The following is a 25,166-nucleotide window of genomic DNA, read 5'->3' as shown; positions in this document are numbered from 1 at the left end:
GATCAACAGAATCACCAATTCTTCCCTTTATCATCCCCAATTATTAATTTAGTCATTTTAATTCCTAAAAAATAGTTACAAATGAATTCCTAATTATTCATTGACCTCAATAAACCTTAAATGGGCATAATTCCTTCAATAAGTGTTTTAGATAAAAATTAGGACATTACATTGTTGGAGGTGTCCAAAAATGGTTGATGTTTCTACCTAGTTTCTGATTTCAGTAGAGTTAATAGATGTTTATTTAAGTGTCTAATCACTAGGTTAGACTATTAATGGTGATTTAGGGTTTTAATGATGGATTAGAGCAACCTTAAAGCTAAGTAAGTGAGTTAATGTCAATGAGGTTTTCTAATGATGGTAATTTAATTAATGGGAGTCTAACTAAACCAATACAAGTGAGAAATATGTTTTGTTAAGGTAGATGGTCGCAATGAGGAATTTTGGTTGGGTCATACTTTGATAAGGTAAATCAATGATAATTGGTCATTAATGATGATTGACATATTAGAATGTAGATTGACCACATGCAATTGGGTTAGGTTATTGGTGTACTTAGGCTTGTTGGAGGCTCAACTTGGTTTACACAGATACTCTTGGTTTGTAAAACTAAGAGTTGAGATAACTAGGAACCTACATTATTATATATGCTTTTTTATAGTTATGAGTTATGTGAAATTCTTACAATGTATTTTAATATGAAAATTTATATTTTTTATTTTTTAGAAAACATTGTTAAGTGGGTGAATATGTTATATAATGCTAATGAGATGATTTGTTAATTAACAAGAAATTCAAGCATGTTAATGGTTGATGCTATAGTTAAGCATGAGTTTATGAAATTGTACATAAAGAGCAAGAATTGTACTTTTGGCATTATCATATTTGAGTGAGAGTTCACTATAAAGAAAGTAGAGACTTTAAATTCATATGATAAGCCTTCACTATGAGTGGCCCTAGTGGTTAGTGTGATTGTATTTAAATTGCTTGGTATTATTATTGTCCTTTAGAAAATTGCATGAGTTGGGTATTACCTTATATCACTTGTTCCTAAGGGGAATAATTGGGTTTGGCATTATCACAACCTTGAGATTTAAGAGAGGGGGAATCCATGATTTGAAAGTGAGCATGAGAGCCTTTAGCCGGATTACTTCTCACAATTGTAGAGCTTGAGTTAGTCTAGTCACATGAACTAGTCTTATTCATAATAGTAGGTCATGGGTTCAACTAAAGGAAATAAGGAGAGTAATAAGGTGGTGCATTGATCATGCATTTCATATCTAGCTTAATTGCATGCTTGAATACTTGGATAACCTTGATTTGAAATACACCATTGCATGCTTATGACTACCACACTTGCACGTGTATGAGTTTTAGTTTTTTTGTTATTGGGATGTTTATCTTTACTCTTGTGGTTTAGCATTTTATAGGTGAGAATTCAACTAAGGGAAAAAGGGAGGCCTTTGAGGATAGAGATGCTTGATTCTAGATTGTAATGTCCCTAGATTTTATTTTGTGTGGATTAAATACATATTTTCCAATTAGGGGTCATGTATGAATTTAAGCTTGCATATAGCTATTAACATTAATTATTTGGCATTTTAGGGTATTTGGCCCAACATTGGGGTTTGTCCCATTGTTGGCTTTTGTTTGGGTCCAATTTATATGCAGGTATATTTAGATGTGACAAATTCACTTTGAATGCCTTGATATGTTGATGATATCTTATGAGAAAAATTCATATGGTCAGACCCTTGATTTGTGGTTATTGGATGGTTGATTTTGGTTATGTGATGTGTATGAGTTGTTTGGGTATTTAGGAACTTTCTTTATGGTCCATTGAGTGTAGTTTAAAGCATTGTGTGGGTTAATGACTATTTGGTAGGAGTTTAGACACTTATTGATTATGAAAGAATGAAAATTAATTGAAATGGCACCCTGAGTGTCCAAAATCCCTATATGATATCGGATTTGGTGAAACCAAAGCCAGTAATATTAGCTAGATTATGAAATCGTCTACGTGTAAGCTCTTGAATGATCTTAATTGGATGCCTGACTTAAAAGGTATGCGTGCTAGAAATTTGTTTTGAAATGTTGTTGTGATAGCATTGTTATCATGTAGCGTGCGCTACAGTGTATAACATAGTAGGTGTAGGCCATAATGCATCGTACCTTTAGCTGCACATGAATGGCTTTTGTATCACATGTTACGGCATATTGCATTTGTCACGTTGTTTTGACCTTGTTTGATCTTGTTTTGGATTGTTTTTAGGCCTAACTAATTCCCACACTTCTCAAACATTATTTAACTCTTATTTTTTTTAACGTGTTTGGAAACCTTTTAGAACATGCTAATTTCAAATTTATTTAATCATGAGATCCTGACTTTAAAGTGGTTTTTATACCTAGGCTTTTTCGTTGAAACCTTTGACTATGTTTAACCCTTTTTATTATGGTAAATATTTGGAAACATTGCTTTTGTTTTATTTACTATGGTATGGTAGAGTTTTAATTAATGATTAATTATATGTGGCTAGTAAGCAGTATTACTAAACATACAATCATGTTTAACTAAAAAAATTATAATTGTTAAAAAGTATATAAATTATACAATTCTTAATAAATGTCTTAATTACTAATTTGGATAGTACAAATTTAATCTATATGGTTCAATTTAATATTGTTTTTAAAATTTTTATAAATTGACTATTTAGATGTACACGAAACAATTCATATTTAATATTAATTTTTTTATAATTTTTACTTTGATAAATGAAATAAAAAATAATGATAATATCCTAATTGACGGCTTCCAAAAAATATTATTTTTTAAAAAACACTAATTAAAATTTCTAAATTTGAATTGTATTCAAAATAAATTTAGATAATCAATTTAAAAAATTATAGACATTTATTATTAAATTTAAATCATTCAAATTAAATTTTGATTGTTCGAATTGGTGATAAAGCAAATTTATTAAAAAATATTTTTATAAATCATAGTGTATATAATGTGATCAAGGACTTATGTAGGTAACCTTCAAAAGCACATTTAAATCACATTTAGGATATGTTTTTACCAAATCCAACAAATAGTTGGATCCTCTCAAATGTACTTTTGTCAGATGTAAATTAAAAATTAAACACACACTAAATAGTTGATTTCTCAAATGTGTTTTGCATGTGAAAAGTCTTTTTATGAATATTTCTCTTACTAACCATTGGATAAGATACACAGAAAGGATTGTTCACTTCCTAGCCACCACACCATTTTTACTGTATTGGGATCCATTCGCTGAATTGGTTAGTAAAGTGTTTGATTGCATATGTGATTAAGGAATTGAAAAGAAAATATTTTTCATTATAAATTTAAACTTTATTCTTTGCTGAATATTATTTGAGAATTAATTTAATTAAAATTTGCAACATATATATATATATATATATATATATATATATAGATTTCAAGCTAAGCCCTACGTCTTGATAATCGACATCGAGCTTTGGAAATAGGCATATGTATGACGATTATAAGGCATACTTCCTCCTTCAATACTATAAAATATTTTTAAATCATCATGTTAAATACTTTAAGGCAATTTGAACTTTTTAGTGTGTAATTAATAAATTTTTTTATGGTAAATGCAGAAAGAGTGTGTAATTTTAAATATAATTAACTAATTCATTGAAGGATATAAGAGAAAACTTAGGTAGACCAAGTGCACTACATTTATTATTAATAGATATTTTTCACATTCAGAGAAGATACAATAACACAACTTTTTAAAAGGTTGAATACACCTTTATTGTGTTTAATTAAAATATTGAAATATGTGATATTTTCTATTTACCAATAAAGTTTACTTTAGTTGTTAAGGATAATAACTTATAAAGTTGTGAAATCAAATTTCTTTACTGATGTGAGAATATTTTTGAGGGATAATATATCAAGACTTCTGTAAGCGTTTTGAATATGAAAATATGCTCAATCTATGATATAAGTTTAAACACTAGTTTTAGAAATTTAGTATATTTTTCTACAAAAAAAAATTCTTTTATATTATATAATTTTAATATATTTAAATCATAACTTTTTTTATATCCAGAAATTAAAAAAAAAAAACGTTTTGAAGTACCTTAATAATGAAATGAGATTTCAAACACAACCTTTCTATCATTAATTGATTTATTGAATGATTCATACCGTCCCCCTTTTTTAACATAAAATCCAGAAGATGATGTCATGGAATCGATGTATTAGGAAAAATGATCAAATCTGAGGAAATTAACCATTAGCTAGGTCACAGAAAGCACATGTTGCGCCATAATCTTACCAATATATATATATATATATATAATTGTCCTTTTCAAATATGGGACTATGGAATGCATTATTCAAACAAGAAACATTAAAGCAAGTGGAACATGGAATGTCGAACTAAATGTGAAATGCATTGTCGTTGTCAACTTGTTCAATTTTCTCATCTTGCATACCTAAACCAACTAAAAGTTAATTATTTACAAATTTGGATTCTGCGTGCTTCTCTTTCTTTTCTTTTTCCCCTTCTAGAAGTGATTGTCATTTGATAAGCTTGGTCCTACTCCTCAAAAATCTTCGGGCCAAGATCAAACCTGGCTCAGCCAAACCTACTGTGACCGCCATAATTCACAATTTATCAAATAATTCACATTTGAATAATGTTATAAGGCCGCCTTCTTGTTTGAATTATCTCTTAAAGAGTACTTATTTTATATTACACAAGAATCAAATTCATGACCTTATTATTAAAGTGATATTGGATTGAATATATGTTGGTAATTCTTTTTCTTATAATTTAGACCAAATTTAGATGATTGGAATTTAATATATAATACAATAATTAAAATTAAAATTAAAGCTAGTAAGACAAATCCCTCAATTCTAGTAAGACATTTTTTTCTAACTAGGCTTGATCGAAAATGTAGCACATTTAGTATTTTCCAAAATTATTATTTTTTAAATTTATCCTTGTATTAATTATTGTGATCATAAAAAATATAATATATACACTTCTTTTGTTAAAAAATATAAAATATTTTAACCAAATCTCACCTCTCAATAAAAATAGTTACTTATTTTTAAATTAACCCAATATTTTCACAATCTCTCTTGTTTAATAAGTATTTGATCTTAAAATAAATATAAACTAATTTATTCAATAAAGACACTTAAAAAGATAATAATTATAACTTAAAAAATTAAAATTTTTTTATATTTTTAATATCTAACCCCTTAAAAAATACTTTACATTTTAAAATAGAGGGAGTAATTAAATTTTTTTTTTAGGTCAAATAACTAAACACTTCTTTTCACTATTCATAATAAAAAAAAGTTAAGGGCAACAACGAAAAACATGTAATTTTTTTCATAAAAATAAAAATTAATATGTGAAATATAATTGAAAGTATGTCATAATTTAAACACTTAGAGTAAATTAAATTAAATTAAATTTAAAACGGCCCAACAGTCTAAATCAACTATATGAAAAGTAGGTGAGGAAAGAAGAGTTAAGGAGAAAATTGGTTTCATATATAAACGAAATCCAACTACATAACCTACTTTTACAATCTAAAGTCTCTCACTTTTTTCTGGTTCTGCAAAACCAGCCATTGATTATGGGAGGTGTCACTAACCTCCTCCTCCAATATCATTTCTGGTTCTTCTTCATCACTTTCCTCTCTTGCTTCCCTGCAATTTCATTCTCTTCATCAGATACCTTGAGCTCAACCCAATCTCTCAAAACCAACGAGACGCTTCTGTCATCCAAACAGGCTTTCGTTCTGGGTTTCTTCTCTTCAGATGATTCAAAATACTACCTGGGAATATGGTACAAGAACATTCCAGATCGTACACTGGTTTGGGTCGCAAATAGAGACAACCCACTTGAGGATTCTAATGGGATTCTCAAGATCGGAGGAGAAACAGGAAACAATATGCAGATTGTGGATCGAACCGGGAAACCCATATGGTCATCGAACCAAACCGCAGCGAAAAACCCGGTTCTTCAGATTCTCGATTCCGGGAATCTGATTATCAGAGAAGCCAACGATTCGAATTCTCTCTGGCAGAGCTTCGATTACCCCACAGACACGCTCTTACCAGGCATGAAGCTTCTGTATAACTTCGACACAAAAATGGAGAAGCATATAACATCATGGACTTCAAGTGAAGATCCATCCACAGGTCTTATCTCCTTCAAGCTCGATTTCCATGGCCTCCCAGAGATTTTCCTGTGGAACAACCAGACAAAACTGTACAGAAGTGGACCTTGGAATGGGGTAAGATTCAGTGGGGTTCCAGAAATGAAATCTGACACAGACACAATCAAGTTCGACTTCTACGAGGATGAACACCAATTATACTACACATTCACCATCGGAAACGAATCGTTATTTTCAAGACTCATCGTAACACCTGATGGTCAGCTTCAACGATTAACCTGGGTACCAGATAACCAAGTTTGGACCAAATTCTGGTATGCTCCGAAAGACCAATGCGATGACTACAAAGAATGTGGTCCCTATGGGTTATGTGACACGAATGCTTCACCAGTTTGTACATGTATGAAAGGGTTCAGTCCTAAGAACAAACAAGCATGGAATCTGAGAGATGGGTCTGATGGGTGTGTGAGGAACACAGAATTAGATTGTGGGACTGATAAGTTCTTGAAGGTACAGAACGTGAAGTTGCCTGAAACAACCTCGGTGTTCGTGAACAGAAGCATGAACCTCGTAGATTGTGGAGGTTTGTGTCAGAAGAATTGTTCATGCACTGCTTATGCGAACATAGAGATCACCAATGGAGGAACTGGGTGCGTTATGTGGACTGATGAACTCGTAGATATGAGAGTTTATACTGATGGCGGCCAAGATCTGCATGTCAGATTAGCAGCTTCTGATGTAGGTATGTTTCCAATAAATCCTTTGTTTTGATTGATTTTATGTTCTGGGTTTGATTGATTATCTGTTTCCTGTTCATGTTAGAATTTGCAGTTTGATTAATATTATTCTTAAATAATTTAGGTTATATATGGGTAATGAACTTCTAAATGTAGAACTCTGAATGAACAGAACATGTTTTGACAACCACCCCCCCGCCCAAAAAAACAGAAGTCATTTTCACGTTTTTAAGATGATGAACATTATGGTTAGTAGACTGTAGGCATAGGGGCATATTTGGAGAACATTACATACTAAAGTGCAAACTTTTATAATTTGCATCCCTTATTTTTGATATTTTAAAATTTAAACCTATTTGATTATTTACTATTTAATTATTTATCAAATTTTTAATGATTAAATTATTTTTTTAAATTTTAATATTTAAGTAAATTTGTGGCCCAGGGTAAGGCTTTGCCACTGATTAGGGTGTATCTCATTTTGTTGGTCCAGAATCATTTGGACAGTCTATTTTTTATTTTTAAATTAAAATTATATGTTTAAGTTTTGAATAAAAATAAAATTAAAATGATCTTAATTTTATGATTATCAATGTATAAAAAATTAATTTAATAAGAATTGGATCCGTGAAATCTGGTGAGGATCTGTATTATTTTGAGATGACGAACACATGTAAGTCCAAGAAGGGGATGGTTTTGGGGGAAAAGGACAGATCGGTTGGAGTGTTCGATTGCTGTTTTTCTTAGTTGTGAATTCAGATCATATTAACTTTGACTTGACTTGCATACCTGTCTATTTTTAGGTCAAATTTGATTATTGGTTATAGAGTTTTGAAGAGAAAATATATTACTTTTCCTTCTTTAACGCGGAAAAATGTGGGAGAATTTGAAATTATTGATGTTTTTGTTTTTTTTTTGGGCCTGAAAACCGTCGTTTTTTTTGGGAATTCATTGACATTTTTTGTTACATTTTGAAGCTTTGATTTTAAATTATTTGAACAACAGAGAAGATGAAAAGTAATTCTTTTAAAAATTTCTTAGCTCTAAAATTCTCTTAATTAATTACCCTAATTTTCAGGAAATAAAATTGAATAAAATTTATTTTTGGCATTTTCATTAATTTTACGCAATTTTTTAATTTATTCTCATTTTTTTTTGGGACAGTAATATACTCTTTCTTGTCATCATTTTTTTTTACTCTTTCTCATTTAAAAATATGTTATATCTTTTTAAGAAATTAATGCTAGTTTTGAAGTCCTTTCTAGGACTTTTTCAAGAGGATTAATTAAATTAAAGAAATTTGAGAGTATCATAAAAAAAGAGACTTTTCAAAAAGTTTGTCGACCCACGAGAGGGTGGCATATGTTTTGCTTCTGGATGAAAAGCAACTGAAAATGCACTATATGGGCCCATTCAATTTTAAGTTTGGGCCGACCTCTTTTACTTGTGTATATCTTGGGCCCCACAATTAGTGGCTATTTCACATTTTGTTTACATAATTAAAGTTGAAACGTGAGTGAATTGTCTACCCTGCTGCAAAATTGTTGATTTACCTAATTTTCTTTAAAAAATTAAATGAAAGTTTTATTAATTATAATTGAACCCTACAACAGGTTGAATTCATAACAAGAAAAAATTTGATTGAGCCACCTTGATGCTAAGTGGGCTGTTGGATTCGAGTGAGATGGGTATGAATGGAAGTCAATGATTTAAAACTTTAATATATATATATATATATATAAAGGTGGTTGAATTGATCATTTATTTGCATGTTATTGATGTGTAATTACGATTGTATCACTTATAGTTTTAGTGGTTAAGTCAAATAGAAAGAATTTGGTACTTTTTAAATAAGATTTTGGTTTTGACTTTTATGGTAATACTAGATACCAAATAATTATCATGTGAAAATAAATTATTAAATCAATTAGTCAAATTTAAAAAGATGTATTGAATTGTCCATTTGCATATGTATGATCATATTTATGGACCTCAACATGTTTTTGAACTATGCACTAATACCTAAAGCACCATATTAAACAAAACTACATTCTAAAATGAGAATGGAGCTTGGAGTTTGGTGAAATGTAACTCATACCAACTAACTTTTATGATGGGATCCAAAAAAGTTGTTTTTCAACAATTATTATGGCGGGAGTGCTTCTTTTCCCACATTGCTATGTAACTATCAAGCAATCTAAAAATTCAAAACTAGCCAACTTTGTGCCTTCTTTTTCTTCTTTTCCTTATTCACCTTTTTTGAAGACTCTGTTTTCTTTGAAGTTGCGTAGTTCTTGATTACAAGTGGGACCAAACAACAGAAAAACAGAGCCAATGCAAGTTGGTTCTATTGCTACTCAGCAAATTTCCATTGTTAGTTTCAATTTCTCATGCCTACTTTGCAAAAGAGCTTTTTATGCGCAAAGCCGCTTTTGCATCACAGTGAAGCTCCGGAGTAATTTCCATGACGTGAGCTCATCGTCTGCTACAGAGTTTTATTTCTGACTTAATTTACACATTTTGACGTTAGAACTTGCAGTTATCAACTAAAAAAATATAATATATATAATTATGCACAAAAGTGAATATATAATATCTCTACTTAGATATCAGTTATACTCAGATTATATAGAATCTGCAGGTGGATCTGAGAAGAACAATGTGGAAGCTAAGGCTATAGGCATTACAGTTTCCATAGCTGTTGTACTATTGGGATTACTCATTTATTTCATCTGGAAGAGAAGGAAATTGCGGAGATGTTGAAAGGGAGGACTGAATCTAGAGGTAATACATAAATAATATTTCTTGTATGAATGCTTATTATCGTATGCAGATGAGATGTTCGACAAAATGTTTCGCTTGTTTTTATAGGTGGATTTAGTCAAGATTCTCTAATGAATGAGCCAGTGTTCACAAGCAATAGAGGTAAATCTGGTGAAAGTGAGATGGATGAACTAGAGTTGCCATTGTTTGATTTTAACACCATATCAACGGCTACAAACAACTTCTCCGAAGAAAACAAGCTTGGAGAAGGAGGCTTTGGCAGTGTTTACAAGGTAAAATTTCCCCCCTGATATGATATCTCTTAAGACACTAACCTTCAATATTACACAGCAGAATTAAGAAACTAATAGGGAGAGACTGGTTGTTGTTATGCCAGGGTAGATTAATGGAAGGCCAAGAAATTGCTGTGAAAAGGTTATCAAGAAACTCTGGGCAAGGAACTGAACAATTTAAGAATGAGGTCAGGTTATTAGTGAGACTTCAGCATCGAAATCTTGTTCGGTTGTTTGGTTGCTGTGTTGAGATGGATGAGAAGATGCTAGTTTATGAGTACATGGAGAATAGAAGCCTTGATTCCATTTTGTTTGGTAAGTTGTAATCACATTGTGTATTTTTAAGCTTTGTTGTGATTTTTATTGCAGTCAAGTTTGATTCATTAGGAATGAAACTTCTACCTGTTTTCCAGACAAAGCAAGAAGATCCATACTAAATTGGCAAAAGCGCTTCCACATTATATGTGGCATTGCAAGAGGACTTCTTTACTTGCATCAAGATTCTAGATTTAGGATCATCCATAGGGATCTTAAAGCCAGCAACGTCTTACTTGATGAAGAAATGAATCCAAAAATATCGGATTTTGGAATGGTTAGAATTTTTGGAACAAATCAAACAGAAGCAAATACAATAAGAGTTGTTGGAACATAGTAAGTGTTTTCAAAAGTATCTTACACTCCTTAAGACTCAATATCGTGACCTCATATTTAATATGTTCTCCCATTATGCAGTGGTTACATGTCTCCAGAATACGCCATGGATGGACTCTTCTCAATAAAGTCTGATGTTTTCAGTTTTGGCGTTCTAGTACTTGAGATCATAACTGCCAGGAAGAACAGAGGGTTCTATTACTCAAACGACGAATTAAATCTTCTTGGACATGTAAGTGCAAGAGTATCTGTCATTAGGTAATGACTTCAGTTCATATTTTGTCATATCATCTTGTGCTGAAAAAGATCTGTGCTTCAATTACAGGCATGGAATCAATGGAAAGAAGGAAAAGCACTTGAAATGATCGATCCATCGATCGCGGATTTATATTCGCCATCCGAAGTTCTTCGATGCATACAAGTCGGACTCCTATGTGTCCAAGAGCGTGCAGAAGATCGACCTACCATGCCCACCGTGGTATTGATGTTGAGTAGTGAAACTGTATTGATGCCACAACCTAAAACCCCTGGCTTTTGCGTAGGAAGAAACCCTAATGAAACAGAGTCTTCTTCAAGTAAACAAGACCAATCATACAGTGTGAATGAAGTACAGTCACAATGCTACATGCTAGGTAGTGAAAACAGGTATAGTTATTCATAAAACAAATCTGTATATTTCAAATGATTTTGCTGAGAGTATGTAAATTTTTTTGCATATGATAGTTGCGGCGTCTTTCAGATCTTTGATCTTGTTTTGGTGTATATAAGGGAGAGATACCTTTACTGAATAGTAATACATATTTCTGCTGCCTTATAACTGGCATTTGATTATATTGTGTATTACTTATTTTTATCCTCATTTTTTTTTTATAGTTACAAGTCATTTTTAGAAATGGGTGATGAATTAATGTACTGTGATTCTGCATGAGATTGGGCAACACAGTTCTTATTAGCAAGGCAATTAAAAAAAATACACAAAAAAAAACATAATTATTAGTCTCAATAGTTTTATTATGTTTTCTTATTGATCCTTGTACATTTTTTTTTTCATTGTTCCAAGTACCTATAGTTTTTCTGTTTATAATGTTAGTTTTTTTATTTTTAAATATGTCCAAAGGAATAATAATGTAGCACTAACAGTGTTAAATTATCTGACTTATAGCATAACTTTTTAAAGTTAAGCTATATGCTACAAATGAATGATAATTTAGGCTTTGTTTGGAATGGGAAGAATATAAGAATAAGGAAAAAATTAGGAGAGAAAAAAAAAAGATATTTTTCACTTTGGTTTTCCGTTAACACAGCGAAAAAAAAAAAAAAAACTTTTCTTCCGCGTGCAATTCTCTCTTTTCTATTTTCGTCTCATTTTAAATAGAGGGATATATAAGACATGCAAAAAAACAGAACGTTGAAAGACTAAGATCAATATTCACATGCATAATCAATTTTGTTTTTAAATTATAAGTTCAAGAACTGAGACCCTGAACACTTTTTTTTTTTTTTTGGGTGTCATGTTTACTTGCCGTTGATAAGCAACATGCCAACATTAATGAATATGATGGATGGGGTATGATCACAATGTACATATATAAATATGTGTGTTGATATAAGTGTGTGTGTATAGATATTCAAATATAAAATAAAAGATCATGAAGGTATGAGTGTTATTTGTTCCCAAAAGTTTCTTGAAGGCATAATATATTTAAATGAATCCAATTTTTCTCTCTCTGTCACAAGGTCAGATTCATATCTATTCAGAGGTATGACTCGTGTGATTTACACAAACTAGGAATAATTTATTGACCAGGTGCTCTGCTTTTCAAGTCTTCTACCCTATTGAATTTGTTAACATACATAATTCGAAACAGCTGTCAATTTCTAAGTCTCTCCTAAATGGTTTGCATTTAAATATATAATTTTGACAAAGCTTTGTAATTTTTGTTTTTTGTCTTTTTTTTACCTAACCTCTCTTTTTTATGGCCATCCAAACAAAGTTTCAAAGTCCTCGGCTTGCATAAAAGTTGATAAAGTCCCACCTATTCACACTTTCAAAGGAATTAAAAAAAAAAAAGTTACATTAGTCAATCGTTAATAGAAGTTGAGTTTAATTAAAAAAAAAACATGTCTTTCACAATATGGTAAATCAGATTTAATTTTTTATTGAAAGATATGTTCACATTTAATGATCAATAATACTTCAAGTAAAATTATTTTTAATAAAAAGATTTGTGGATTAAAAAAAAACCAATCAATCACTTAAAATTATATTCAATGCAACACATTCGTTTTAAAATATAAATATTTAGTGCACTATAATAAGAGAGAAAATACATCTTAATTTGTCTATAGTTCTCTAACTTGATAGCAGTATTGATCACCAACTTGCATATATATAGCTATCAAGGCGAGCAATATTTTATTTGAGAGTGGGACAAATGTGGAAAATATTTTTGTTGGGACACACTGAAAAGTTGAGACCTGAAATGTAAATCGAATTTCCTAGTACACTATCACGATTTGCATTAACCCTTAATTTGAATAGTTAAAAAATGCTATGAAGAAAAACTCTCAAGTAAATTTTACTATTTTGAGAGATTTTCCTCTATCCTATTTTTTTTCCCTCAGTTTTTGTTCTATCGAAGCCAAGCCTAAAAATCTTGAGGGAACAACATGTTAATATTATCTTCAAGAAAGCAAACAGAGCAAGGCTTAGTCACAGAGTAGATGCTTTCTTGATAGTTGATAGTTTAAAAAGCTTTTAGTTATCTGGCATATTTATATATTGCAAATAACTTCCTGAATTTATGGAAATTTTCCATTGTTTAATGCTTGTGGGATCAATTTTTTTAAATCTAATTTTCGTGTTTTTCAGGTTGATTGAATCCCAAAGACTTAATAGGGCTAAAAGAAATTTCACAACTCAACGAGCACTTGTAAATATATTTACAGAGTAACCACTAACAAGATTCTCACATTACTAGCAAAATTTGAACCCATGCATTTGTAAAATATAAAATCAATTTTTAGCAACTAAACCAACCTCAATTAACTATTTTGGAAAAATATAATTATAGATTCCCATAGTTTTAGCATGTCTTGGAATACATCCTTGTAGTTTTTTTTTTTTTTGTCAATTCCAAGTCTCCTAGTTTATCTCATTTGCAACATTAGTCTCTCTATTTTTGAACAAGCCTAGGAGGACACTAAGATAGTACTAATGGTGTTAAACATGTTGACATATGACTAATACTATTAATTTGTGTTAAAGGAGAATTATAATTCAATAGGTTAACAACGTTGTCCACCCCATTTTGTTTTATGTTTTAATTTTTTGAATCAAAATTCCTTAACACAAAGATTAATGACATTAGACAAACGTTAGCATATTTAATATTGTTAGTGCCACCTCATTGTCCTTTTGGGCATATTAAAAAAAAAAACATAGGGACTAGTATTGTAGACAGGATATATTAGAAAGGTCTAAAGCAACAAAAATAAAAACTATAAAAATCTATACCAAAACACATTAAAACTATAGGGATCAATAGTTATATTTTCATTTGATTAAGATAGTTATGAGACAACTGTTTTACTTTCATCAAAATGAGACCTCCCAGAGATTAAGACAAACTGTCCAAGCTTTTCTCTCATCACCTTGACATAGGAACTGGAAAGGAAGAAAGAAGAATGGTTTTAGACATTTGAAGAGCATTAAGTCTTGCATTTCTGTATATTACAACTACAAACATAAAAGAATAAAACCACGGCAAGTTCCTAATTCCGGGCTTCCAAAAGTGTAATAGTCATAGCATTGTTACTAAAATGGTCCTGACTATAATCACCAAACTCCTCCATGAAAAATCCAGGAACCTTGGGTTCGGGAAGTGCCATGCATTCATTGGACAACATGAAAACCACAGACAGCATAGTTGGTCTATCTTCAGGGAACTTTTGCACACATAAGAGACCAATTTGCAGGCATTTGATTAGTTCAGTTGACATATCTGTCAAGTCACAATTTACATCCATAAAATCCAAGGGCCGTTTTTCTTTCCACAGTATCCACGCCTAGATGCAGCAAAAGAAGTTAGTAATGGAGAACAAATCACAAAAAAAGAGAATACTTACATGCAATTCTATGAAGTTCTTCAAATGAATTGTCATGCGAGGAAGAGCTCTTTCGATGGGTACAATGATGTGCAGCTAAGTTAAAAACAAATATTCAAATATAATATCATAGAAAACTTGAGGGAAATACCTGAGAAACAAGATGTAAGTACCGGTTCCCAAGAAAATCAATCAAAGGAAAGGCTTTAACATAGATATTGCATCGCATGTAGCTAAATGAGGTTACCTGCCCCAACAGATTACGGCAGTAATCTGGACTTCTGTAGCGACTATTTTTATGCCACTCAACATCTCTAACACTATAACCCCAAAGCTAAATACATCAGATTTAGGACAATAGTCCACGTAGTGCATATTCAGGTGACATGTAACCACTGCACATTATCAAACACAACAAAACATTAGTTTTTCCATTCCACAACTAAGACATTTTATTAGTCTTTATAATGGAAAAACTTTTATTAACCCATCATACAACTTACTATGTCCCAACAATTCTTTGTGTCTTTACTGCTGAATTTACTGATGAATGATCTCCTTCAAAGATATGAGCTAAACCAAAATCAGAGATTTTGGGGAGCAAGTCATTGTCTAAAAGAATGTTACTTGTTTTCGAGTCCCTATGAATGATAGTTAATCTAGAATCTTGATGAAGATATAATAACCCTCGAGCAATCCCCATGATGATTTCATACCTCTTCCTCCAATTCAAAAGACTTCCTTGTCTAGGATCTAAGAAAAATTAGCCAAAGCTCAATTAGATGTAACAGAGAAAATTAGTAAAATTAAAAGAGAACATATGTTGAAACTTCTATCAGGAATGTATTCAATTAGCAAGCAATCCCCATAATGAATTTCATATGTTGTTATGACAAATTATAATTTTGAAGCGGTGGTCTTACCAAAAATAAAACGGTCCAAACTTCCACTAGGCATGTATTCATAGACCAACATTCTTTCTTCTCCCTGAACACATCCGCCCAAAAGCCTGACAAGATTTCGGTGTTGGAATTTGGCAACCAATCCAACTTCATTCATAAACTCTTGGATCCCTTGTTTTGAGGTTTTTGATAGCCTTTTCACAGCTATTTCTTGTCCATCTGACATCTTGCCCTGAATTTTAATATGCATATGTAAAATTTACAACGTTAATAAAAGAATAGTTAATGCATTTTTATGGAGAAGAATCACCTTGTAAACAGGCCCAAAACCACCTTTTCCAATCTGATTCTCCTCAGAGAAATTGTTAGTTGCAGCTAGAATGGTATGCATATCAAAGAGAGGCAATGAATGCTCTTCACTATGGTTTCCGTGCCCTACAATTTGGAGAAGCAATTCCCAGTAAGACAACCATAATTGCTTAACATGTTCGAACATTTCATGATTTTCCTTGACAAACCTTTTTAAAATTCAATGACTATTTGACATTAGCTGCATTACAGATTTGCCAAATGGCCAAAAAAGGGACCCAACTAGCATTACACAATTTTTGAAGGAATAATGAGAAACATCGCCGAACTATGTCAATCATCTGCTCTTTGCCTCAATCTCTGAAACAATCATTTTTTGTTTTTTGCAGCAAACCACATCCCCTATTCAGATTTAAAGGAGATATGAAGTAGCTATTGGATGGCACAATCCAGGTTGACAAGACAAGTATCCAAAAGCAATTCAAAGAATCTTACCCAAATTGGCGTTTGTGATCTTCTGCGTCTTCTTCTCTTTAAACTTCTTGGCAAGGTACACTATGAAGCACAACACAAGCAGTGAAAATGACACCAGTATAGCCACCATTGCTACTTTCCTTTTACTAGATGTAGAAGTGAACCCTTCACATCCATGAAAAAAATGAAGACAATAATGATTCTAAGCATGAACGCATCTTTAAAAACACGCACGCGTGTGCAAGAGTATCAATAATAAAGTCCACTGAAGTATTAGTAGATGAGCATATTGTCTCTATCAATGCTGCCCATGTCAAATGGTTGGCTATGAAAATATAAGTTGAGCTAATAACATAACATGTCACTGCAACAGTTCAATGCAAGATAATTACAAGCCTAGGCTGAAGTTTGTGAGCAAGACTGAGAAGAAGCTGGGATTCCAATTCTCTGCTTCTATACTAGAACAGACATTGTAAAAGCAGCAATTTCTACTGTACTAAGGCAGCAGTAGAATCAGTACATACCTACTTCTGATGCGGCTAACCTCACATAGAGGTCCTGTTGTGGACCTACTCTAGTTTGGAGAACCTTCATGTCAACCAAGTTGCCAAACCAAATCAAGCAGCCATGAGGCCCTCCATTGAGAGCGGAGTTTGCATAAGCTGTACAAGAACAGTTCTCCAAGCACTTCATCTTACATTCTTGAAGAGTCATATTATCTTGAGTCCAATATTCCAGTAACATTGGCAATTTCACCCAGCTTAACATTTCAAACTTGTCAACCTGGGTGCAGTTTAATGGCTTCCTCCTAGTGCATCCTCCAGACCAATTAAATGCATTCCATTCTTCTTGAGATTTAGGTTTGAAGCCAATCAAGCAATCACATAAAACAGGGATCCTATTGATATTGCAGATACTATTTGCCCCACAAATTCCATAATTATCACAAGAGTCTCTTCTTGCCTCATAGATATTAGTCCACTTTAGAGTATGGGTGTCCCATATATATCTTTCAGCTAGCCCATCATATCTCATTACATACCTTGTAAGTAAATCTCCTGGGTCATTCCAATATACTACCTCATTGTCACTTACTGATAGTTCTGGCTTGAAGGCTGTAAATGATGTCCAAATGTCCGCATTTAATCCAACACCATTCCAAATTCCACTCCGAAACTTGATAATGGATCCCTCGCGAAGAACTATTTCAGGAAATTCAACACGGTCAAAGATGTAGATAAAGTTTCCTTTAGATGGGTCATTTTCACTCTTCCAAGAAGTCAAGTACCTGTTTAGGCCTGAATTCTTATCCCAACCTAGCCTCATGCCTGGTAACAAAGTATCAGTAGGGTGATCAAAGCTTTGCCACATATAACTTCCAGAATCACCTTTTCCATTAATCAAAACAAAATTCCCAGAATCTAGCAGCTTTGCAATTGGAGCTTGAATTGCTCTTGAGGAAATTGAAGACCACATAAGGTTCTCTTTTCCATCCAAGAGAACAAGATTCCCATCAGCACCGAATGCGATTTTCCCACTTGAGTCATTCAGTGGTTTCTCTCTGTTCGCAACCCAAACGACAGTTTGGGGCGTAATATTTTTATACCATATCCCTACATATCGACTTTTGGAGTTTCCAGGGCTGAAGAATCCAAGAACAAAAAATTGTCCAGCAGAAGTAAGCTCTTGGCCATCTATAATAGATTGCTTTGGAGTTAAGGTATCTGCTGCTGATGAAGTTTTATGAAGGACAAATAGACAAGTAAGACTAAAACCAAAGAGAAGAAGATTACGCATATGTACCCTCTCCTTTCTCCCACAAAAAGCAGTGCAACCAAGAAACTGGGGAAGAAAACGAAGGGGAAAAAGGAGTTCAAATAAAAGCAAAACTTGTTGAAGATATTATTCCTGCAAACAGGTAGTGAAGAAAGAGAGGGACTCAAATAAAAATAACTCCAGACTCTGTGAACAACTGTTTTCCAAGCTAAGGCCAAATTCTATGGTTTTGACGGAATACAACAACGAACAAGTCAGGAATGGGGATATGAGCGTTACTCGTTTCTAGAAATTCCTTTGATTGCATTAAAAGTTAATGGTAGTGGAGATTTTTAAGGGGTAAAAAAGGAAAGTCATTTGTTTTCAGCTAGGTCAAGATGAATTTTCTTCTTCCAATCTTTGAAGTATTAAAATTTCTTCATAGATTATCGACCATTTATTGGTGGAGTGCTCAAATTTCCATTTCTTGTCATCGTCCCTCACTTAAACATTTGAATTTGACTTTAGAGATTAGTAAAATAATTACCAGTTCAAAGAAGAACAGCCATCCAAATTTGAAAAGAAAACTGACCTTACCGTCACTGGAAAGGCATCGATCATAACAGCGGCAGAAAGGTGCGGTGGCATGGCTGTTGGGCGTTGCATTTGTAATTGCGCCGACAAAATATCCGTTGTCAATACTGACTAGTTAATTGTTGAAACTCAAACAGGTAAATGAACAAAAATACCTAAGAAGTGATCCATCAGGAGTATTTAGTAATTTTAAAAAAGAAAAAAGAATAAAAATATTAATAAGATTACTTAAGTTGGCGTTAGAGCAATAAATATGTTAAATCTCTTCTTAAATGTTAATCATTTAGTTAACACCTAAACAGACATTGACTATTTTTGTCACTGACGTAGACTTAAAAAAAGTAAAAATTTTTATAAAGTCGTCGACCAAAGACATTCAATAGTCTAAAGTAAGAAAAATGACATAAAGACTCAACGTTATTTTAGTAGTTGTAACAGTAATCAATCTGTTAAATCCCTCAAATGTTAACCATTTAGCTGACATCTAAGCAGAAGTTGATAATTTTTCACTGATGTGAATTAAAAAATATTTCTAGGTAGAATTTTGCAAAATTTAATAGGTCATTATATGATGATGAGTCTCCACTTGAAGCTTAGTTTTGATAATAAAGGTAGCATTGGAGGGCAATCTGCCTCTTCTTCTTCTATAATCTCTTTAGTTCCACTTCTATTATATCCACTACCACTTTTTCTTTTGCTACTTTCCCTTCTTCTCAAAGCACCTTCATTTTTTTTTCTTCTTCCTATTTTTCAAATGTACAAAATATGAATGTAAAAATGTCATTTTAACCGAACAACAAATTAAATCACTCATTTTTTAAAAAAAATATTGTACTATTGAAGTTTCTTCTTAGTGATCGAATTGATAAAGAAAGTTCCTTATAGCTCAATTTTCTTCCAACTTCATTTACAATATTGCATCTCTTTCTGGCCAGCTTGCTAGCTCAAATTCATTGCCTAAATAAGAGAGTTCTAAAAGATCATGCTAAATTATTAGAAATTTCTTCAAAAAGTCTTCGCTCGAGAAATGTTTGAAATCTCTATTAAGGTATTGTCAAATGGAAAGAAACTATGTAGTATCGATTTTGATGGATTAGTCACTATCGCACCTATTGAAGTAATATTATAGGCATTCCTATCCCTTTTCTCACTTTAGGCTACTAGATGTCCTTAGTGAACGACTTTATAAATATTTTTACCCTTTTTTACTCCATGTCAAAGGAAAAAAGTCAATATCCTTGGGCGTTCGCTAAATGATCGACATTTGAGGTATTTAACAATTGGCCACTCTTGTACTAACTTAGGTAACATTATGGATATTTTTGCCTTCTTTTTGTCACTTTAGACTACTCAATACTCCTGGCAGTCAATTTCATGGATATTTTTCCCAACTTAAACATTTGATTTTAAAAAATAATAATATTTTGTAAAATGCTAATTCTTTTTGGCGAAATGTTAATTTACATTTTAGGGAGACTTATAGTTAAGTTTCAAGGGATCAATTAACTTACGTCAAATCGCAACTAATTTAAGAGTCTCAACAAAAGGGCAAAGGGACAAAAAATATATATATATATAAAGTCATCGATTAGAAACATCTAGTCACCTAAGTGAGAAAAAGGGCAAATACTTATAATGTTACCTGATTTGCTACAAGGGTGACCAATCCATTAAATTGCTCAAATATTGATCGTTCAGTAAATTCCCAAGCAAATATTGACCATTTTATTATTGACATGGACTAAAAAAGGGGGGCAAAAATACTCATGAAATTGTTAGCCAAAGATATCTGGTAGCCCAAAGTGAGAAGGACAGGAATACCCATAATGTTACTTTAGTAGGTGCAATAGTAATCAATCCGTCAAAATTTATGCCACATAATTTCTTTCCATTTAGCGATACCCTTAACAAAGACTTCAAACATTTCTCAAGTAAAAGCTTCTCATAGAAATTTTTGACGATTAAGCATGATTTTCTAAAACTTTCTCAGCTAGACATTGAACCTGAGACATTGAACTAGTAGAAAAAAGATGTGATGTTGCAAATGAAGTTGGAAAGAAAATTGAGTTGCAAGAAACTTCCTTTATCGATTCAGATCATCAAGAAGAAGCTTTAATGGTACTAGAGTTTTAAAAAAGCAAATGATTTAACTTGTTTGATGACAGCAATATTTTCCAGCCATCAAAATTAGAGCCTCAAGTGGAGACTCATTATCAAATGATAACTGATCAGCATTAACAGAATTTCACTTGAGAATATTTTTCATTCCATATCAGCAAAAAAATTGTTAATGTTTACTTAGATATATGTTAAACAATCAACATTTAAAGGATTTGATATATTGGTCTCTATTGCACCTACTAAAATAACATTATTGGTATTCTTATCTTCCTTCTTACTTTAAGTTATTGGATGCCTCATATTGACAATTTCATGGGTATTTTTCCCCCTTTCAGTCCATATTAGTAAAAAAATGATCAACACTTGCTTAAGTGTTAGATCAACTATCAACATTTGAGGGATTTAACTAGAGGTATGTAATTCTTTTCTTCTATGCTTGGCTAAGCGAGAGAAAGCAGGTGGAATGAAAATTGTTAATTTCATATGTACAATATTAACCTTATTATTCATAGAAAAATATTTATAAATAATAAAATTTAATATTTTAATATATTATTTTATAATTTTTATTATGCATGTTAATGATTAAATAAAAATATAACTATAAATTCTTTTATTCGATGCTAGAAAAAATATTTTGTCCAATTTTTAATTTTTATTTCTTAAATTATTAAATATATAATAATTTAAATTCTAAAATGGAGGGAAAATTAGAAGGAAAATGGAGGGAGGCAACATGTAAGAAATAAAAAGATTCGTCAGTAAATTTGAAAATTAAATTTTTCCTTTAAAATTAATAAAAATATGTGGGTCCCACAATTTTCTCTCCCTCCCATTTTTCTCTCTATATCCAAGGAGGAGAAAATCTCAATTCTCCTCATTTTCCCCTTCCCCATACTTTTCTCTCCTGCCAAGCACAACATTAATGTTGAATAAAAAAAATTATGTCTAACAGCTTTAGTGATTTGGAAGTTTACCTCTCAAATTTACAATTTTATTGTAATGCATTTGCAACTTATTCTTTAAATTTTAACAAGAAATACAAATATTCATCTTTATTGTTGAAAAGTATTAAGTATAATAGCTCTAAGGATTTATAGAAGACCTTACGTCCTTGATATTGTGCACATCTTTGATATATTGTTGTTGTTTTTGATGCCCTATTGAGAACCAGCATTTTGTGCTCTTGTAAGAACCAACTTGAATAATTGAGTTTGATATCATCACAAGCTAATTTTTTCTCCAATTTTTCAATATGTATGTATGAGATAATATTGACGAAAAAAATGAATGCAATGGGATATGGGTGGGCTTATCAAGAAAATAAATAGATCCTCCATTTTTGCATTGCTTATTTTTTATTTTTAACCTTGTTAAAATGTGAAAAATAAGTTATAAATTTATCATAATGAAATTGTGAAATTGAGAGTTAAACTTACAAATTCCTAAAGTTAGTAGGCTTAATATTTTACCACTGAACAACCAAAGAACTTTGTTAATATTGGGAAATTAGTTGAAACTTAACTTGAATAAATTGTATTCTTTAGGACCTATTTGTCATTCTCCCTTCATTTTAGTGACCAAAAGTGCCAATTTCATTATCATTAGGCTTTTTTAAAGAAAAGATTTGGGTGAATTAAGTCCTAGAGCTTACTAGTATTTAGGTATATTTCTAAATTCAATAAATATTACAAAATTACTTATAGATTGTCTACCAAAACTCCTCACATGAACTAGATTTATTTTTGTGATATTGTGATTTTTGAGTCAAATTATAATAAATTGAATTAATATCAATTAATTCCTTTTTGAGATTCTTTTTTGTAATTTTTAGGTCTTTTTTTTGAAATTTGTTGGGTCAATTAATGGTTAAAGTTAACTTTTTAATGATAGGATATTTAATATACCATTTTCAAAAATTAAAAGGAAAAGTTACACCAAATAAAGGTTTAAGATATTAGATGTTCTTAAGTTGAGGGGCAAAAATACTATTTAATCCATTAATCTATTGTAATTTTGCATGAGATTGGGCAATATAGTTCTTATAAGAATGGCAATTAAAATAATACATAATCATATACTTCTATGCAAAATCTTTAGTAATCTCTTGAACTATGTAGTTATCATGAGAAAGTTTCAACTTTCAACTAATCTGAACGTAATCAAGTGATATAATCAAGTCAAGGATATATATCACTACTAAAAAGTAGTATGTATATAATGCCCCTTATACAATGGTTATTTCAAAAATCATAATATAAATGAGGCGGGATTTGACTTAAAAGACTATAGTAGGTATTTTCAATAATTATTAGATAGTCTCTTGGTCTATATAATAGTTAATATAACGAGAGAATTACATCCAAAAACCTCTCAAGAGAATTATTAATAGATAAAGACTAACAATAAGTCACCATTCAGAAAAAGAATAAGTTTTTATTACCATTTTAACAACAAAAAATTTTACATAAGTAAAGATTCATTTTTGCCTTTGAAGCTTTGTCCCTTAAGTAATTAAATCAGCGTATTGGCTAACCTAACGTTAAATCCTCCAAACGGTAGTTACAAATTCTCTAGTGGGCCCTATTTTCAATGATAAGTGGCCTTTAACAGGAGAATGTCAACAGATGGGCCAGGAAACAAATGAAAATGATCCGTCTCCATGCCTTGCTATTTGATGATCACCGCAATTTATTCACTAATGATAGACACTCTTCTTCCTCCATCATCTTTCATGAGCTATATATTCTTTCTGCTTCTGATTTCATCAATCTCAATTGGCTTCTCTCTCTGTTCTTCCATGACTTGTCATAGAATCCATGGAAAATATAAAATGACCAGTGGCTTTGTAATAATCCAGTAATTAAAAAAATTATTATGTAATATTATGTTTTAATGATAATTGTATTAATTCATGGAACAAGTATGACAAGAAAGAAAGTCGGTGCAGTGGTAGCTGTACAAGCATCCTCTCGATAAGTCTCAAGCTCGAATGGCTAAAGGGAGATTTTTTATCCTCTTTATTTTATGAAATTACTGAATTATGTTTCTTGAAATCTGAATATATTTCCTCCTCTTGCTCGATTTTTCTAGATCTTGGAGGAGAGAGAAGAGCTGATTCATCCATTTCTCCATCTTTCCCCTGCACTTCATCTCTTCCCTCCCGTTCCTGGTGGTCGCTGGCAGAAGTAGAGCCTCGTCAAAGCTGTGCAAAGCTCAGGTCCTCCATCGTGTCTCCCTGACTCTGTCTGTCTTCTTCGGTTGTTCTTTTGTCTTGATCGTTTGCGTTCCAAGTTTGCTGATGGGGGTGCGAAATCGAGTTGCAGGAGCTGTTGGTTTTGCCATCGCGAGCTTGATCTGCTGCTGTTAATTCAATTTCTTCTCTCTTTTACGAGCTGTGTTCGGTTTCCCTCTCCCCTGTGCAGCCATCTAAACCATCTCCTTTCTTCTTGCTTTCTACCGTGGATTTAAGGTGAAGCACTTCACATTTCTCTCATTTTTCTTGTGCTGAATCTCTGTTCATGTTAGGAGTGACAAGAATTTATGATTCCCTCTTCCTTGTTCAGCTGTGAATTTGTCTTCTCTTTTTCTTCGGCTAGCAGTGCCTCTTGTTCTCTTCTTCCTCTGCTATTATTGGGGATTAAGGTGAGAATTATTGAGCATTACTTCTTAACAGCATGTGGGAGTTAAAGAGTAAGTTGATGAGTAAAATTATAGAAATTTTTATACTTGCTCTGTTGCTGCCCGTACTGATGAAAGTAGGAGAAGATTTAAATTTGAGTTGGGAATTTATCTTAAAGTTTGATAATAATATTTACACACAGAGACATGTATATGGGTCATAAGTTTCGAGTTAAATTAATTTTGTTTGGATTGGTTATTATTGAAGAATTTACTAAGGTAAAAATTAAAAGAAAATAGCTTAAATATAAATTTAAATATTGATGGATGTGAGACGGTTGTTGAAATGTTTGTTAGAAGAATTAAATTTGATGTTGAAATTTTATTGATTCTCGTGGAAAGTAGTTAGCTTAGATGTTAATCTATAAACTTAATTTGAAATTTGCAAAGACGTTTGACTTTGTAATTTGTGATTATTGAAATTCTTGGAGATCGATAATTTGTTGAAAAAATATTTTAATATGAGAGTTGTTATGAGAGAATTTGAGATAATATATATATTTGATACTATGACAAAATACTAAGGAGGAATTATTTTTTTAGTATAAAATTTTGGTTATAAAGTTTTAAATTTATTA

At 31.7% G+C, this 25,166-nt stretch overlaps 2 protein-coding genes, 1 long non-coding RNA gene and 1 pseudogene across 3 annotated transcripts; 2 read left to right on the top strand and 2 right to left on the bottom strand.

Moving 5' to 3' along the window:
* The first annotated feature begins 5,626 nt into the window (after window positions 1-5,626).
* On the top strand, window positions 5,627-11,476 carry LOC129285105 (receptor-like serine/threonine-protein kinase SD1-8). Its single transcript, XM_054920661.1, is given in 9 exon segments — window positions 5,627-6,943; window positions 9,580-9,690; window positions 9,693-9,722; window positions 9,810-9,994; window positions 10,099-10,309; window positions 10,408-10,645; window positions 10,727-10,877; window positions 10,971-11,250; window positions 11,253-11,476. Coding segments are annotated over 9 exon segments (2,523 nt in total). The 5' UTR covers window positions 5,627-5,655; the 3' UTR covers window positions 11,282-11,476.
* A 2,847-nt stretch (window positions 11,477-14,323) lies between these two features.
* Window positions 14,324-25,166, bottom strand: part of LOC129285502 (G-type lectin S-receptor-like serine/threonine-protein kinase At4g27290) — a 39,016-nt pseudogene continuing 28,173 nt past the window's right edge.
* LOC129285503 (G-type lectin S-receptor-like serine/threonine-protein kinase At4g27290) lies at window positions 16,610-18,688 on the bottom strand. The gene has a single exon (XM_054921243.1). The coding sequence runs from the start codon at window positions 18,232-18,234 to the stop codon at window positions 16,951-16,953; it is 1,284 nt and encodes a 427-aa protein (XP_054777218.1). The 5' UTR covers window positions 18,235-18,688; the 3' UTR covers window positions 16,610-16,950.
* Window positions 23,713-24,739, top strand: LOC129285505 (uncharacterized). Its single transcript, XR_008587226.1, has 3 exons — window positions 23,713-24,127; window positions 24,234-24,379; window positions 24,474-24,739. It is a non-coding gene; the product is annotated as an uncharacterized LOC129285505 (long non-coding RNA).

Source organism: Prosopis cineraria, unplaced genomic scaffold, assembly GCF_029017545.1.
Source record: "Prosopis cineraria cultivar Desert tree isolate PC_DT_omini unplaced genomic scaffold, ASM2901754v1 PC11, whole genome shotgun sequence".
NCBI lineage: Eukaryota > Viridiplantae > Streptophyta > Magnoliopsida > Fabales > Fabaceae > Prosopis > Prosopis cineraria.
The sequence above is the reverse complement of the archived record's forward strand: the minus strand, read 5'-3'. Positions and strand labels throughout refer to the sequence as shown.